General features: G+C 31.4%; 1 protein-coding gene across 2 annotated transcripts; it reads left to right on the forward strand.

The window, feature by feature from the left end:
- The first annotated feature begins 9,002 nt into the window (after positions 1–9,002).
- Positions 9,003–15,842, forward strand: LOC140826166 (phosphatidate phosphatase PAH1-like). Of its 2 annotated transcripts, none has more exons than XM_073188328.1 (11): positions 9,003–9,270; positions 9,482–11,079; positions 11,486–12,078; positions 12,160–12,233; positions 12,483–12,567; positions 13,488–13,574; positions 14,380–14,452; positions 14,928–14,971; positions 15,043–15,171; positions 15,276–15,374; positions 15,456–15,842. In XM_073188328.1, the coding sequence occupies exons 2-11, from the start codon at positions 9,648–9,650 to the stop codon at positions 15,513–15,515; spliced, it is 2,676 nt and encodes an 891-aa protein (XP_073044429.1). In that variant the 5' UTR covers positions 9,003–9,270; positions 9,482–9,647; the 3' UTR covers positions 15,516–15,842. The 2 variants fall into 2 exon arrangements, with proteins under 2 accessions (XP_073044429.1, XP_073044430.1); XM_073188329.1 differs by having other exon boundaries at positions 9,523–11,079.
- Positions 15,843–16,499: the final 657 nt, after the last annotated feature.

A 16,499-nucleotide genomic window follows, 5' to 3' on the forward strand; every position in this document is an offset into this window, starting at 1 on the left:
TTCTTTTCCATTTTTTTTTATCTTTTGGTGGAGTGCAGTTCAACAAGTTTCCCAATTAATGTAGTATCGACACAAATCAAAGTTTTTTAAAATAAAAACAAAACAAATTAAATCAATCAAATTTTACGCATATTGTATAAAATTTTAATAATACGTCTTAGAATTGTTCCATTTTTTTCCATATATATTATATCATACGATTGATCTTTTATGCATAATTTTTTAAAATTATTTTGAGTATGTTTCGAGCTATATATATATATATATATATATATATATATATATATATATATATATATATATATATATATATATATATATATATATATATATATATGTGTGTGTGTGTGTGTGTGTGTGTGTGTGTGTGCAAAATTTGTGTAAGACGGTCTCACATGTCGTATTTTGTGAGACGTATCTCTTATTTGGATAATCCATAAAAAAATATTACTTTTTATTGTGAATATCGGTAGGATTGACTCGTTTCATAGATAAAGATTCGTGAGAGCGTCTCACAAAAAGCGTGTGGTACAGCGAGTGAACTTTTTTATTACATTATTATTGGTGATGTTTGGTAGAATTTGCTAAGCATGGGGTTCATTAATCAAGTCGTCGACGACTTTATTATCTAGTAGTGATGTAACACTTATATTAAAACGCGATTTTAATGTCAAACTAGTCATGTGCTGCCCATATGCATATGCATGTGGCGGTTGCGGGACAAGAAACGTGTTTTACTTTTTATTTTTTCCCCCTTAAATTCTTATTGGAATTTTTTTTTAGCTGATATTTTCACCGATATTTTATCAAACTAATATAAAATAGTGTAAACACCATAGACTTTAGAAAATAACCTAAAATATATTATCTTACTTCAATAATTATTCTAATTATATATATATATATTTAAAATCTATATTAAAACTTTAAACTTAAAAGATAATATCTAATTTTATTTCAGACAAAAATTAATTAACATTAAAACTTACATAAACTAGTTTTACGCACAACGCATGAAGTGATTATTAGCAGGGGGTGTAAAGAATTGAGGCGGCACTCGAACTTTTAGTCAGTTAAAAAAATATTTGATTTGAATTCAAATTATCTTATTGGAACATTTTCGAACTTTTTTCTATATGAACTCTAGCTTTGATTAGATATCTCGTGGTACTTCACGAGTTTTAATATTTCATTATTATAATATAACAATGTATTAAATAAATATTTAGAGCCTTTTGAATATTTATTTATTATTTATAAGCAATAGTTCGAATAACTTATCAACATATTCGAATTTTTTGAGCTGAACTTGAACTCGAGTTTTGATTTGAACCAATTTCGAGCTAAACAATTTAAGTTCAAGTTTCAAATAGATTCGAGTTTGAATATACCTATTTGAGCCGAATTCGATTTTTTTTTTATTTGATTCGATTCGGTTTGTTTATCACCCTAATTATTACTAAACGGCATGGATCCAATCCGAAATATTGTAGGCTTGAAAAATGTGAAACGATCCAACCTAATCGCCCAATTTCCAAAACGTTAAGTGGGCCTATCATTGGCCCATTCAGAATATCTTAGGAAAATTTTCTTGATATTCACCTAATAATTAAAGATGTCGCAAAATTTTTTTTACTAAGTTTTCTAAAATCTATGTAGAAGTTTTAATATAAAAATATTTCCACGAATTAAAAAGTAAAAAAATATATTTATTTTTACATTGCTTTTTATATTTGTAAAAAAATTTTGAAAAAATTCATGGCAAAAGATACTATTTATCAAAAGTTTCTAATCCACTCCAAATTTTGATTTCATTTTCAGAACACATGAAATATATGAATTATATAATATATTCATCATATGAGCACAACTTATAAACCGTAAAAAATCGACCAATATACCATAAGAAATATTATTTAAATTTTAAAATAATAAATCGATTAAGTATGTCTGTGTTACATGTTGTACTATGCTAAATTTAAAATCATTCCTTAAAAAATTTATTATTTGTATGATATTCTTTTAATAAATGATGCTAAATTTTCTTTTAACAGTATTTAATAAAGTACGTGAAATGTGTGTATGTGAAATCATATTTTTTTAGAAAATTTTATTTTTATCATAAAATTATTTACATATATTTTCATGCAAACATCTCATATATTGGACCATATAAATTTACATGGACAAATAATATTAAATAACCTCTCCTATATATATTTGGTGTAGGTTTTATTTCGGTGCCTTCATAAGTTTTTTGTTTAAAAGTTTTGTATTATGAAATATTTAATGTTTAAAATTTAAATTTAGCTTTTATTAAAAAATAAAATAATGGAAATTAACTTTTTGGTTGAGATTTTGAGCCATAAATCACACACACCATATGTTTGGCTCCATGTCGAATAATATGTAGTTGGATCAAGTAGAACCCACCTTGGTTTATACTTCTCCCCAAATTTTTTTCAACTCTTCGATAACTATAATTAAGAGAAGTATTTTTAAAATCATAATTTGGGAAAATAGTTTTATGGTCCATTAGCTTGTTTAATTTCAGGTTTTGGTCCATTAAGTTTTCAAATTTTAGTTTTGCTACACTAACTTTTAATTTTCGGGTAATTTGATCCAATTTCTAATGTGACAACAAGAAATACAAATTGTAACACTGAAAAATGCAGACACGACATTGAAAAATGTCGATTTGTTAGACGTCACATAGTAATCGAACCAGAAAAGTCAAAAACTAAAACTTAATATATAAAAATCAAAATTAAAATAATTAGTAGATTAAATGTCAAAGTTAGACTAGTTAATAGATTAAAAAAATCATTTTCCCATTTAATTTATAATAGAAGAGTTGTGGTAACTTCTTATGACCTTTAAAATTTTATAAAAAAAATGTCTGATGGGGCTTAATTTTTGCATGAATCAACAAGGACTTGACACTACAAGAAAAAAGGCGAAAGACAACGGTTTTTAACCGTTGTCGTAGCCCTTTTAAAACTGTTGTTAAAGCCCCTGTGGTTAAATGTCTCGCTCAAAGACAACGGTTTTTCACCGTTGTCGTTGCTACAATTTGCGGCAAATATATTTTGTGACGGTATTCATATATAATCCGTTGCAAATTAGCGACGGTTTAATACATAAATTCCGTCGCAAATTAGCGACGGACATCATGTCCAAAGCTGTCGCTACTTAGCGCCGGTATATACATGAATTCCGTCGCTACAATTTTAGGTAAAATAAAAAATAATTAATAATTTAATAAATCTGTTTTGTGAATTAATATAATAATGTAAGAGATAAAAAAATTTAAGTGTCGTGAAGTTATAAAATATTGTGAAATATAAAAATTTTAATTGTTGTGAAGTGGTAAATTGTGTAAGAGATAAAAATTTTAAGTGTTGTAAAATCGTGTAAATGAGAAAAATTTTAAGTGTTGTAAAGTAAAGTGGAAGAAAATGGAGTTAATTTGCAGATATTTATAGAAGGTAGAAGAAGAAAATGGAGGGAAGTGGAAATTTTGAAATTAGCGACGGTTTTTAAATTTAACCGTCGCTAAATTATACATCGGCGACGGTTGTATATAACTGTCGCTAAATTTAGTGACAGTTTAACAAATTCCGTCGCTAATTTAGCGACGGTGTTGGAACAACCGTCGCAAATTTTAAATCGGCGACGGATGGAGATGACCGTCGCTAACATTAGCGACGAGTTTACCAAAACCGTCGCTAAATACCGTTGTACTTCACTTCTTCTTTCAATTGTCCAAAAAAACACGCTAATAGACAACGGTTTTATAAACCGTTGTCATAAGCGCTCAAAGACAACGGTTCTGTAGAACCGTTGTCATTTACCCTAAAAACCGTTGTCTTTGACCCCCAAAAGACAACGGTTTTATAAAAACCGTTGTCTTTTGTTTAAAATTTGATCTACGACAACGGTTTTAGCAAAAACCGTTGTCGTATGTGTGTTGTTGTTTTGAAAATTTCTTATAGTGTGAAAAGAACAAAAGCTCAATTGTAGACTAGTAAAACAAATTTAAGGTCCATTTGCAACATATATAACTACTGAAAATAGTTATAACTAAAACGTCATCATCAATCCATTGTATTATTTTAGTCTAGTTTTTATATGAAAAGTAATTTCTGCATCAAGTATAAAACTCGTCTTCAACTTACATAATTCAAACTTCACACAGAAAATATTGCCAGAATATTTCCTACTAGTTGAAAAATTCGACTTCTCTCTATTTATGTATCAATGTTCTGATTCATCGTCCATCAAGAGTAACAGAAAAAACCTACTTCATGAGCAAAATTTGTTTATCAGACTGTGTTAATATTGATACAGTTAGAAGTCCAATTCGGGCCACTTATGTCAACCTCTATAAGTGGCCTGAATCCGACGCCGAGTTCATGAAATCCGCCACCGCCCATGGAGAAGCTCGGTTGCATAGTTGGGTGGTGGAAAGTATTGTATGCAGGCAAATGTATCTCAAAAGCTACACATTTTCAAGAAAAGAGACGCTTCCAGAAAAAATCATGAAATGTTTGAGGAAGTCTAGAGAGATGGTGGCGGCGGCCAGGAAGGGAAAACAAGGGCAAGAGCCGGAGAATTTGGACTGGACAGCGGCGCTGCTTGGCAGTAAGGAAGGTGAAGGAGTTCTTTGGTGCGGCGGCGCTTTGTGCCATGTTTCGGAGGGTTCTGTCCTGCACTGCTCCAGTTGATGTTATGGAACATGCCGTTTAATGTGTGATATTTGTTTGGGTTAAAATAGTTAAAATATTTCTCATTTTATGTTATATATATATATATATTTCTGTTTTTTTTTTTCTTTTGTGTGTGTTCCAAATATGTGACATTCCCAGTTTGTCTATTTTCTCCTTTAAATTTGCAAATGATAAATATTTAATTATTTATTTTTATTAAATAAAATAATAGTTTACCTTTCATACATTGATAATTGTATCACTAAACCTTATACCCCGCAAAGCACAGCTAAATATAGAAATAAATATTAGTTCAATAAATTGCATACCATATTTTTTTCACATAATGAATAATGATTGTAATATATTTTCTATTATTTTTTGTTCTATCATTTTTATTTTCCCTAACTAAATCTTTTCACCCACCCTTCTCAATCTCGAATCTCGATTAAAGAAATCAACATAATTTATATAAAATTATTTAGAAGCCATTTTTTTTAAAAAAAATAATAATTGCCTCGCATGATATTCATAATGTTTGATAATATCAGACACATATATGAACAACTAACATCCAATTTGATAAAGTTGAATCATCTTTTGCGATACAATCATCCATAAAAAAAATATTATTTTTCATGTAAAAAATATTATTTTTTATTGTAAATACGGATAACGTTGAATCATCTTTATCCATACTCTCTACTAGCTTTTCACAACGATAGTGGATGCAATTTTACCCCAACTATTACAAATGTGAAATTGCAACGTAGTGATTAATTGCAAGTTTAAAAGAGAGTTGTTGTCCAATAAATTATCCGAATTTCAAATAATATCACGATGGACTTTGAGAGGAAAAAATAACAATTTTTAATACTCATCAATGTAAATTTCAAAATTAGTTACACCAATGGTCCATACAAATCTTTGCCACATTTGACTATAAAATTGTATAGAAAAATATAGGTAATCGAGTAGTTCAACAAACCACATTAATGGTTCCAACAATTTTTTTCCCCTACATTCATTAATTATTGTACTGATAAATATCACCCTCAATACTATCGTTAGCTAGCCAAATGACAGTAACAAAATTGAATTCGATTTAAATTTATATACTTCTAAAGTAATTATTGTTTAGCTTATTTTATAAATTGCTTAAATTTTTAATAAGGCTCTATGAACTATTGGATATTTTTGCCCTATCATATATAAATATTTTAAAATTTAATTTGAAAATGTGGTAAAGGTGATTACTGCTGTATTTTCTAAGCTTCAAAATCATTAAAAAAATATATGTCGATAGAGCTTAATTATCGCCTGAACCAATATACACATTTGTCATATAAGTTTGCCGATTTTGAGTTTTGATCATTGACTAGTAAGGTTAGGGATCGTTCCTATTCATGTTCCTGTAACTTGGGGTTTTTTTTTCCTTGCATGCTTTTTATCCTATCCTGCCATAAAATTGGAATGGTGCACAAAAATATTGACTTGACTACTTACTAAATCAAAACCAAAAATATGCCAACTAAGAAATGTAAGAAAAAACGACACATATCAGAAGAAGAATAAACGTGTAGGAAATTGTGACGGCCATTACCTACATCTTTTGACAAAATATGCGTACGCTGCTTCAATTTTAGAAAATTGAGACTTGCATACGCATCTTCTTTTGACAAAAAGGCTCTCCTAATCACTCATTGATGTTATAAGAGATCTATAAATACCGGTGATTGAGGTCCTTAAACACACATCTCATAAGGAAAAATGCATCAACTAAGGAGAGAATTAGAGTGCCTAGAAGACATCAATTGAAGGAAACACAGATAAATTTAAAAAATTCAATGGCCAGAGATAACACTCGATTCGCTTATTAATTATCATGTTCAATACGAAAAGAAAACTCAAGATTTCAGGCAAATCCCTTCATACAAAATAAACAAACTTAGAGTACCATTTTGCCACTTTCCCATTTTATAATAACATTCGTTTCTACCTGATTGTATATGTTCTTTCTACTTTAATGGGGGAATTTAAAGCAATATCAACACCAATGGCCCTTGCAATTCCAATATTAGTGGTGCAATTATTACATTCCTTAAACTAGACTTTATCAACTTAATTTTAATGAAATAATTGGGTCCATTTCCTCAACCATTATTCATTTCATTCCAAAACCCAAATCCTCACTAGAAGAATGGCCGTATACCAAGCCCACTCAAGGGCACCAATCAAGTTAAATGTCAACTCAAGCAAATAAATTAAAGGGAACTTAGGAATTAGACCCCATGTCAGAAATAATTAGTTTCATGCTTTCATCTTGATCTGATATCACGTATTTTATCATTTAAACTCTCTATTTTTTTTTTTATTTTTTTTTTTTTGGGGGGGGGGGGGGGGGGGGGGGGGGTTAAAATAGGTATTTATCATTGAAATCGTGGCATAAATTAATAGATTTTTTGTATCAATAAACTTTAGTTGGTGTAATATTTATAATAAATGTAAGATACAAAATTTAGTATGGAAAAAACATACATATCGTTGAAATTATTGGACAAAAATATAATTTTTAAGTATCAATTGAATTCAACTAGGTACATAATTATAATTTTCAAGTACAAAATATTACACCTTTTTGAACTAATCTAGGTACATATAATTGAAAATATAACACAAATATACGCATTCCAGGTACTTAGCGACTCAAATTCAATATGTAAGTTATAATTTCCAAGAACAAAATTAGAACAACGATTTTGGATACTAAATAAGAAAAATATTTTATATCACTCAAATCAAATTTGGGATCTGAAATTAAATAACACGTAGTTACGGAGTTGTAACTAAGTTTTTCTAATATGGAGACTGAATCTTATTTATATTTGAGCCGAGGGACTGAATTCCAATTTACTCGCAAATAAACATGCACCACTTGATTTCCATTTCGGTCGTAGCTCGTGAAATTATTATTGGGGCAATCTTTCTTCAACTAAAATTCAATATTGGAAATCTCTCACAAGGGGAATCATAAGAATCGCAATTATGGAATTCTGTAACTGAAATTGAATTTATATAATTGAAAATTAGAAGCTAATTTACAAATCCCAAACTTTGAAAATTTGATGGACAATTTACCAAAATCGAACAAGTTAATAAATTAAAAACCATTTTTTTCCCACAAAAATTCGAATTTTTTTAACCAATCATCTGTTCCATAAAACTAGTGTTACTAATTGTTTACAATTTAATATATATTTTTACTAATATTCCGATCTAGGGATTGATTTTTTGATATATTTCTTGAGTGAGTCTCATGTGAAACCGTCTAATTGATCTTAATATGTATGACGGATCAATCATATCGATATTCACAATAAAAAATAATACTTTTAGCATAAAACGTAATATTTTTTCATGTATATATATATATATATATGTATATATATATATATATATATATCCATCATTCGTGGCCCCTCGGTGACTCTTTAGCCGTCGCTGCCTTTATATTTATGTCTCCACGTTTTTGTTGTTCGGTTAAATTTACTAATTTTTTTTTATCGATAGAATAAATAAATAATTCTTCCCGAAAAATTAGATTCTTTTCTCATGTGATTTATTTGAATAATCTATCACGGAGAAAGTAATGACTTTTATATAGCATTAAAATGCCTATTTATAATTCTTTTTATAGTCAATCAATGACCGATTAATTATTTATAATAGAAGCAAAGTCATAAATTAATATTAAAATATTTCTCACCAAACTAATTTATATAAATTTACCATACATCATCATTAATTCTTGGATATTGTAACGACAAATATTTTTAATGTTATATATCAGATATAAAATAAATTTAAATAATAATAGATCATTTCTCTTCAGTTAATATCTAATTCTAATACATTTAAAAACATAAGGAATTGATTTCTCAATTTATTTTTCACGAGAAAATGATTTCTTCCCTCTAATTTGTTTGGAAATAGATAATTTTACTTAAATTTAAGTAGTTCATAATTTTGTTGAATTGGATTTTTATAGAAATTTTAATTAAATAAAAAGGGATAATGGTCTTTCAAAAACCAAAGTGGATATCATTTTTTGGTTTAGGTTCTAAAAAGAGAATTAGAATCGAAAATTGTTCCAATTTCTCCAACAAAAAAATTTATTGGAGAAGAAAAGTAATTTCCGCAAGAAATGAGGGGTTAGTTGGCGAATGCAAATTTCTGGCAATGAAGCATTACCTATTTATTTGTTGAGATGAGAAGTAAAGGAATTTATGACACTGTCCTGTTAATTTCAAAGTTTTCAACCATAAAAAAATGAAAACAATTCCTTCTAATCAGTAATGACATCTGTATATAATTCCCAAAAATAAGTATAGTTTCTACCCATCACCAACCTTCAAGAGAGAGAAAATTAATATCCTGGGAATCTTCCTCGGGTGTTAAAATCCAACGACTATATGCAGTTTCTTGAGTCTCTCAATCGTGTTTGAATTGATTTCTCAATCTTCCGAGCACGAATATATTTCTGGGGCCTTCGAAAATTTGGGTATGTAAATTTTAATGTTTTCTTGCATTTTAATTATGTTAAAATGGATTCTTGAATTTTGAGTTTGATTTCTGGTCTGGGTTTGGTTCGTTTTGTGAATTCTTGATGTAAAGTGGCGATCTTTATGCGTTTTAGTCGATAGAATTCGAAAGCATTAGGGAGAAATTTTGGGCGATCATTTAATTTATTGCGGTGAATATCTTACCTGCAGATTACTTGAAGTGAAAATAAATCAGAATTCTGTTTTCGCAGTGTTTTCCAATGGGATGGATTTGGGTTGATTCTTTAAGGTTCTTCAATTGATCGGATAACGAGATATACAAAGTGATAGTTTGGAAATTTTGTGTTTTTGTTTTTTACATTTTCGGAAAGGGAAAATGAATGTGGTGGGTAAATTTGGCAGTATTATTACCCAAGGAATGTACTCTGTTGCCACCCCATTTCATCCATTTGGTGGGGCGGTGGACATAATTGTTGTCAAGCAGCATGATGGGACCTTTAGGAGTACGCCTTGGTACGTGCGATTCGGTAAGTTTCAGGGTGTTCTTAAAGGGGCTGAGAAGGTAGTTCGAATAGAAGTTAATGGTGTTGAAGCCAATTTCCACATGTATCTTGATAACTCTGGTGAAGCTTATTTTGTTCGAGAAGTTGATCCAGAGAAGGATGGTGATGAGGGTTGCAAGGACCCAGATAAACTCGAAGCCAGCATTAATGATGATGAAGAACTAAAAGGAAGTGAATTTCACAGATCAGAGACTAATGAGTATAATGATGGTGAGGTAGAGGTGCGAGATGAACGTGTTACCCTTGGCATGGACAGGTTAGAGAGGGATGATTCTGATGTGGAGAGAATATTTTACGAGTTTCAAGATGACCAATTTTCACTGGAGGATTCAGTCGAGTTTTCTGAATATGGTTCTGGTAGATTTGACAATTTAGGGAACATGGAACATGTTTTAGAGTCACAGGATTCAAATTCAGAGGTCATTTTGGTGAGTGTTGATGGGCATATATTGACAGCGCCTATATCATCATCCGAGAGGAATGCCGAAAATGTGCAACTAAGCACGCCTCAATTTCACCTTGGCCCAGGAGAGGGGACTGAAGATTACAACGGAGGTGAAGCTTCTTGGCCCGCTGATTTATTGAGTGAAATTGATGCCTCTCATAAAGTTACCACCATAAATATGCATGAAGCAAATAATGGGACTTTGTCTTTGTCTTCTTTACCACATTTAGAAACTTGTAAGATAGATCAAGAGCATCCATATAGTGAACAAGGAACTCCAGACTCCAGTCATCTGGACAGAGAACATAATATTGACAGCACTTCCGATATTGCATCTAAACCATTTAATAGGAATGAAGTTTTTAAAAGCTGCGTGGAGCTTCTGGAATTGGCAATCCAGCCTACCGATGAGGATGAAGAACATATGAATTCTTCGTTAGAAGTTCTTGACAAGTCTCCTCGAAGTCCTCTGCTAAATGATGAATCTGAAGAGGGAAACAAAGAAATATCAAGAAACAACGATGTAGTATTCCCTCAAGATTCTGGATTTCATAGCAGTGCCCCTTTACCAGAGTTGAAGGTTGAACCTAAATCCCACCAAAGAAAAACTTCTGATACAGAATATGATGGTTCAGTTAGCCTCGCAGTCCAGTCTGATAACAATGCTCCAGAACCGCCGATTCAAGCGGATGTAGATCTAGCATCCGTAAGAATGCATAGTGGTGAGGGAGCTTCTGCTTCTGAAGAAGAATGTAGTAAAAGTGAGCACCTTGAAAATTACACTGGAGCTTCTATTAAAGGTATTAAAACAGATGTATATGCAATGCATGTTATTTTATTTCGTTTTAACAATAAAGCAGGATTTCATGTGCTATTTTTGAATTTTGAAATAGTAGGAATGTAGTTATGAGAAACACGACATGACACATGATTTACGTGACTCGGCCATGAAGGTCAACATCATGACCCGATGTCCAGAAGGCTAGAACTCTATTAACCTCTCATAGATTCCACGTCATAGTTTCTCTATGTAAGTGAAAATGTATTGGGATAAAATGTTATGTATTCTTTCTTATAACACGATCAGGATAAAATCATATAAATTTTTTTATTTGGATCTTTAACAATATCCATTCTGATTCTAAAGTATATTATTTGGTTTCTGAGATATTAATACTGTTTCTCATGTTTATTATTTATCGACAGGGCTGGAGATATCTCTTTGCGGAAACTTGCTTCATGCTGGAATGGGTTCAAGTGCAGCGGAAGATGCCTTTCATGCAAACCACATATCAATGGAGGAGTTTAAGATTTCTGCCGCTTCGATTTTGAAGAATGAAAACTTAATCCTTAGAATACAAGGGAAGTACTTAAAATGGGAAAAAGCAGCACATGTCATTCTTGGTATAGCCGCTTTTGGTTTGAGTCTTCCAATTGAGCCACAAGATGTAGTCCCTGTGGAAAAAGAGACGCCAGAATCGAAGGAAGATGATTCTGATATGACTTCAACTCCATCACGAAGTTGGAGGCTCTGGCCAATCCCATTTAGGAGAGTCAAAACACTTGAGCATACAGGTAGTAACTCATCAAAAGAAGAAGCATTTGTTGATCCTGGATCAGTCTCACAGAGCCAACCTGAAGAACCAAGTTCAATAGTCCATTCAGACACAGAGTCTCCACGAAAGCAAATTATAAGGACCAATGTCCCCACAATTGACCAAATAGCATCTTTGAATCTCAAAGAGGGGCAGAATATGGTTAATTTCATTTTCTCAACAAGAGTTCTTGGATCCCAAAAGGTTCCTGGTCGATATTTGTGCTTAGATTGGTTAATTATTTAGAGTGGGAAATACTCATCTTTATTCATACTTTCTGGACAGGTTGAAGCTCATATATACCTGTGGAAGTGGAATACAAGAATTGTTATTTCTGATGTTGATGGGACAATTACCAGGTAAATTATAAATCATTCTTGCGATGAATTAACTTGTGATGTGCCCTAGAAGTATTTTTCTTGCAACATTACTATTTGCAACATTGCTGAATATAAGTTGAGGATGATATGATCGAAAATATTTCTTATGACTATCACAGTAAATCATATGAAGGCTATATTATCGATCATAATACTAGCAAATTTGATTTTAGATTATATTATTTGATTTCTAATATGACCTATTATGTCTTGTATCCTTGTGTCTAGGTCTGACGTTCTTGGTCAATTTATGCCATTAGTGGGAAGGGACTGGACTCATTCTGGAATAGCTCGTCTTTTTTCGGCTATAAAGGTAATTCATGGCAAAACATCTCCATGATTCTCATAGTTTATGTCCGAATACTTAAAAATATTGACCTGACGTTCAATAAAGATATGCATATGCTGATGTATGAAATGTGAATACATTTATAAACATTCCTTTATGGATTTCGAGCCAAAGAGTCAAAAAACGAGTTCTGACAAGTTGCAATTTTATTAGAATCTGATGCTACCTGAATATTTTTCATTTTTCAAGATTTCTTTGGTTTTTATGTTCATCTGAATTTCTTGTTTATTTTAAAGCTAATGGCAGGACCAGAACGCAATGTATGTGTATAACCTATGGGGATTTTAAGTAAAATATAATTTATACTATATATTAAAAATGTGTTCGTCATATTAACTACCTTAGAGGACACCAAAATATTTAATTCCATAATTACTCTTTTTACCCCACTAAAACCTCCACAAGTCACTTCATATTTTACATAAAAAAAAATCTAAACAAAACTTCTTTTTTAAATCGAACATCTCTTCTAATTAAAAATAATTTTTTATTAATTGTTTAGTATTATTTGATCAAATTAAAAATAATAATAACATATGCAACACGTGTGCATCTTTTGCTAGTTTATTATGAAGTTTTTGATATACTTTGAATGCGAATGCCAAGATTTCAAAATCAAATTTATCACATTGCCATCCATAACCAATGGACAACTGAATGTCTTTTGCAAATTACAACATATCCCTAGGTATTATTTTTGTTCTTTATTAAGGTGGGTATTTTCGAATATCTATATTTGGTGAACCAGAATTAGTTTCTATGTGGCTTCTAATCAACTGACAAGACTTAATAAAACATCTATCAATGTCTAATCAAAGCAATCAAATGCGACCATCAATAAATGGTGATAGATAAATGATAAATGTGTAATTCATTCGGTGTAGGAGAATGGATACCAGCTCTTATTTTTGAGTGCCCGTGCAATCGTTCAAGCATACTTGACAAAAAGCTTTTTGTTCAATCTCAAGCAGGTATGGACTGATCTGATTTCAAGTTTTATGTACTTTTCCTTTTAACTATTAATCACGCAAATGATTAAAAAATATGTTGGTACCCGTTTTTTTAGCTAAGCAGGTTGGATTACATAATGATGTTGCCTAAAAATAGTCCTGAAACTTAGTTTTGACGACTACAAAAGATACACTTGAGACTGTAATCGGTTTGACATATTTGAGCTTCATGGATCTAATATCCTTTATCCAAAACTATCAAATGTGTTTTTGGCTACAAAAAAAATAGAGAATTTGAAATTTATTGTCAGGTTATCTTCGAGATTATTTGAAATTCCTTTTCGAATTGGGAAAGGATTCGAAGAATTGATTTCAATTGACACTCATGTTGGATTTATTTCAAATTCAACACAATTGTTTAACTTGATATAGAGTGTTTTTAAAATTCACTTAAATTTTATCGATGCTAACAATTCAAGGAATTTGAAATCATGGATCAAATCCATAACTTCAAATCCATTAATTCAAGCATAGTCATTGGAAATCTATTGTTTTTCATGTCCTTTCATTCTAAATCCCTTGCTAAATCTGAACATCCTTACAGCAGTGTCATTGGAATCTGTTGTTTTTTCATATCATTTCACTCTAAATCCCTCGCTAAATCTAAACTCAGCCTTAGGTATTTTAGAGTTCGTGTGCTAAATCCAAGTTCATCGACCCAATGTCGTCATTTGTATAATTTATTACTAATTTTCCAGTTACTACTATCTTTGCACTCAATAGATGTAACGGGATTAACCTAGCGAATTTCATTCAATGCTTGCAGGATGGCAAAAGCTTACCAAATGGACCTGTTGTTATTTCCCCAGATGGTTTATTTCCCTCACTGTATCGAGAAGGTAGGATCCTTTTTGTGAGAATCACTTATTAATTATGTTGCACCAAAATCCTTTGAGTGCATATAATGACGGAAATGTTCTGTGTGAGAATTTTTTAAATGCATGCCTTGAAAGTGAGACGATAGTAAAACCGAATCTCTTGGTTGGTGGCCTTTTTTGATTTAATTGGCTTCGTATATCTGGGAACCATGCCATCATCTACTAAAGCACGTATTTTATTTTCTCTGTATTTTATTATTGATTTGAAATTAAGGGATTGATAATATTCCATGGTTTCTTCTTATGTTCTGTCTTCTTGCTAGTATATGAGAATTGGTGAGATTTGTTAAACAAACAACAAACGAAACAATAGAGAACTCAAAGACAGAGAATTTATGTGGAAATGTTTATTATCTCAAATGAGGAAGACTGCTATCACCTAGAGTAATCTTTTCATCGTCCTGTGTATTTGACAAACCTACTTACTTGATGGCAGTCATAAGAAGAGCTCCTCATGAATTCAAGATTGCCTGTTTAGAGGTAAGAATTAGTAATTATGGTGTATCTTCACTGGCATATGCTTTCCCCTTGTAATAACACGATTTTTGCAGGATATTAAGGCTCTATTCCCTTCTGATTATAACCCGTTTTACGCGGGTTTTGGAAATAGAGACACTGATGAGCTTAGTTACCGGAAAATAGGTATTCCGAAGGGCAAGATTTTCATCATCAACCCTAAGGTAGTAACCTTCCCGCTCGTTTCTTTGCAAAATAAGACGCCAACTCAAGGTACATATTCATCTTCTCTACCTCTGTCCCGATAATTTTATTCACATTCTTCCAGGGCGAAGTGGCCATTAATCATCGCATCGATGTCAAATCATACACTTCATTGCACACATTAGTGAATGACATGTTTCCGCCTACTTCGCTCGTCGAGCAGGTATTATCTCCATCATTGGGAGGGAGGGTAATATGTCTTCTTCTTTTTTTTGTGAGACGCCCATTTATACTTGTTTTGCAGGAAGATTTTAACTCGTGGAATTACTGGAAAACTCCCTTGCCCGATATTGAGGGACTGTAGAAGATTTGTTAGAAACGGTGGACAATATTTTTCGGTTTGAATCATCCGTTTCAATCAGCGTTGAATCTCATGTGTCACATATATAGATGACTTAGATGCATCATTCATCTAAATATATGATATACGAAACGAGATACGGTTGTAAAAGAGACAGTATCATTTTCGAAGGTAACCGTAGACTTCCATTCATGACCAGTAGTTTTCTTCTTCTTCTTCTTCACCGGAAGAATGTATTGAAGCTCACTTGTTCTGTGTAAACAACGCATTTTTCTCTAGCCATGTAAACCATTGATCAGGATAATAAAACTTCACTGAGTTCGTAAAGCTCTTTAATGATGTTTGTACCACTACATTTTTTTGTGTATAAAAGTAACAATAATTGGAATGTAAAAAAAACGATTTGCCTAAGTCAATCGTTGATGTTATTGCCCGAATCCTTTGTATTTTTATTTGCTTTATCTCATGAGAATAACATTCATAAAAAATTTCAAAATCATGGCCCAGTTGGGATTCTTACTTCTGAATTTTGCGTTTGATTATTTTGATCTTGAAAAATCGGAGAACATGTTCTTGGGTAACATATATTTTATGGCAAAAACTTGTGTCTCATGAGTCGTGGTCTGAAACAGATATCTTATTTTGGTCATTCATGAAAAAATATTATTTTTTATGTTAAGAGTATTATTTTTTATTCTGAATATCGATAGGGTTGACTCGTCTCACAGATAGAGATTCGTGAGACCGTCTCACAAGAGTCATACTCGACAGACTCATGTTTTATATGGGATTATCCTCTTATTAATCGTACAAAACTTGATCTGTCAAATAATTGATCATATAATTATTGATTATACATATATTTTATATGAGATAGGTCCATCGGTTGGTATCGACTCTTCCAATTTTAGCTTTTTCAAAAATAAACACATTAAAACTTTTTCGTAGCACATGATATTATTTGTTATATGGCTTTTCTCAATATTT

Source organism: Primulina eburnea, chromosome 3, assembly GCF_022965805.1.
Source record: "Primulina eburnea isolate SZY01 chromosome 3, ASM2296580v1, whole genome shotgun sequence".
Lineage (NCBI taxonomy): Eukaryota > Viridiplantae > Streptophyta > Magnoliopsida > Lamiales > Gesneriaceae > Primulina > Primulina eburnea.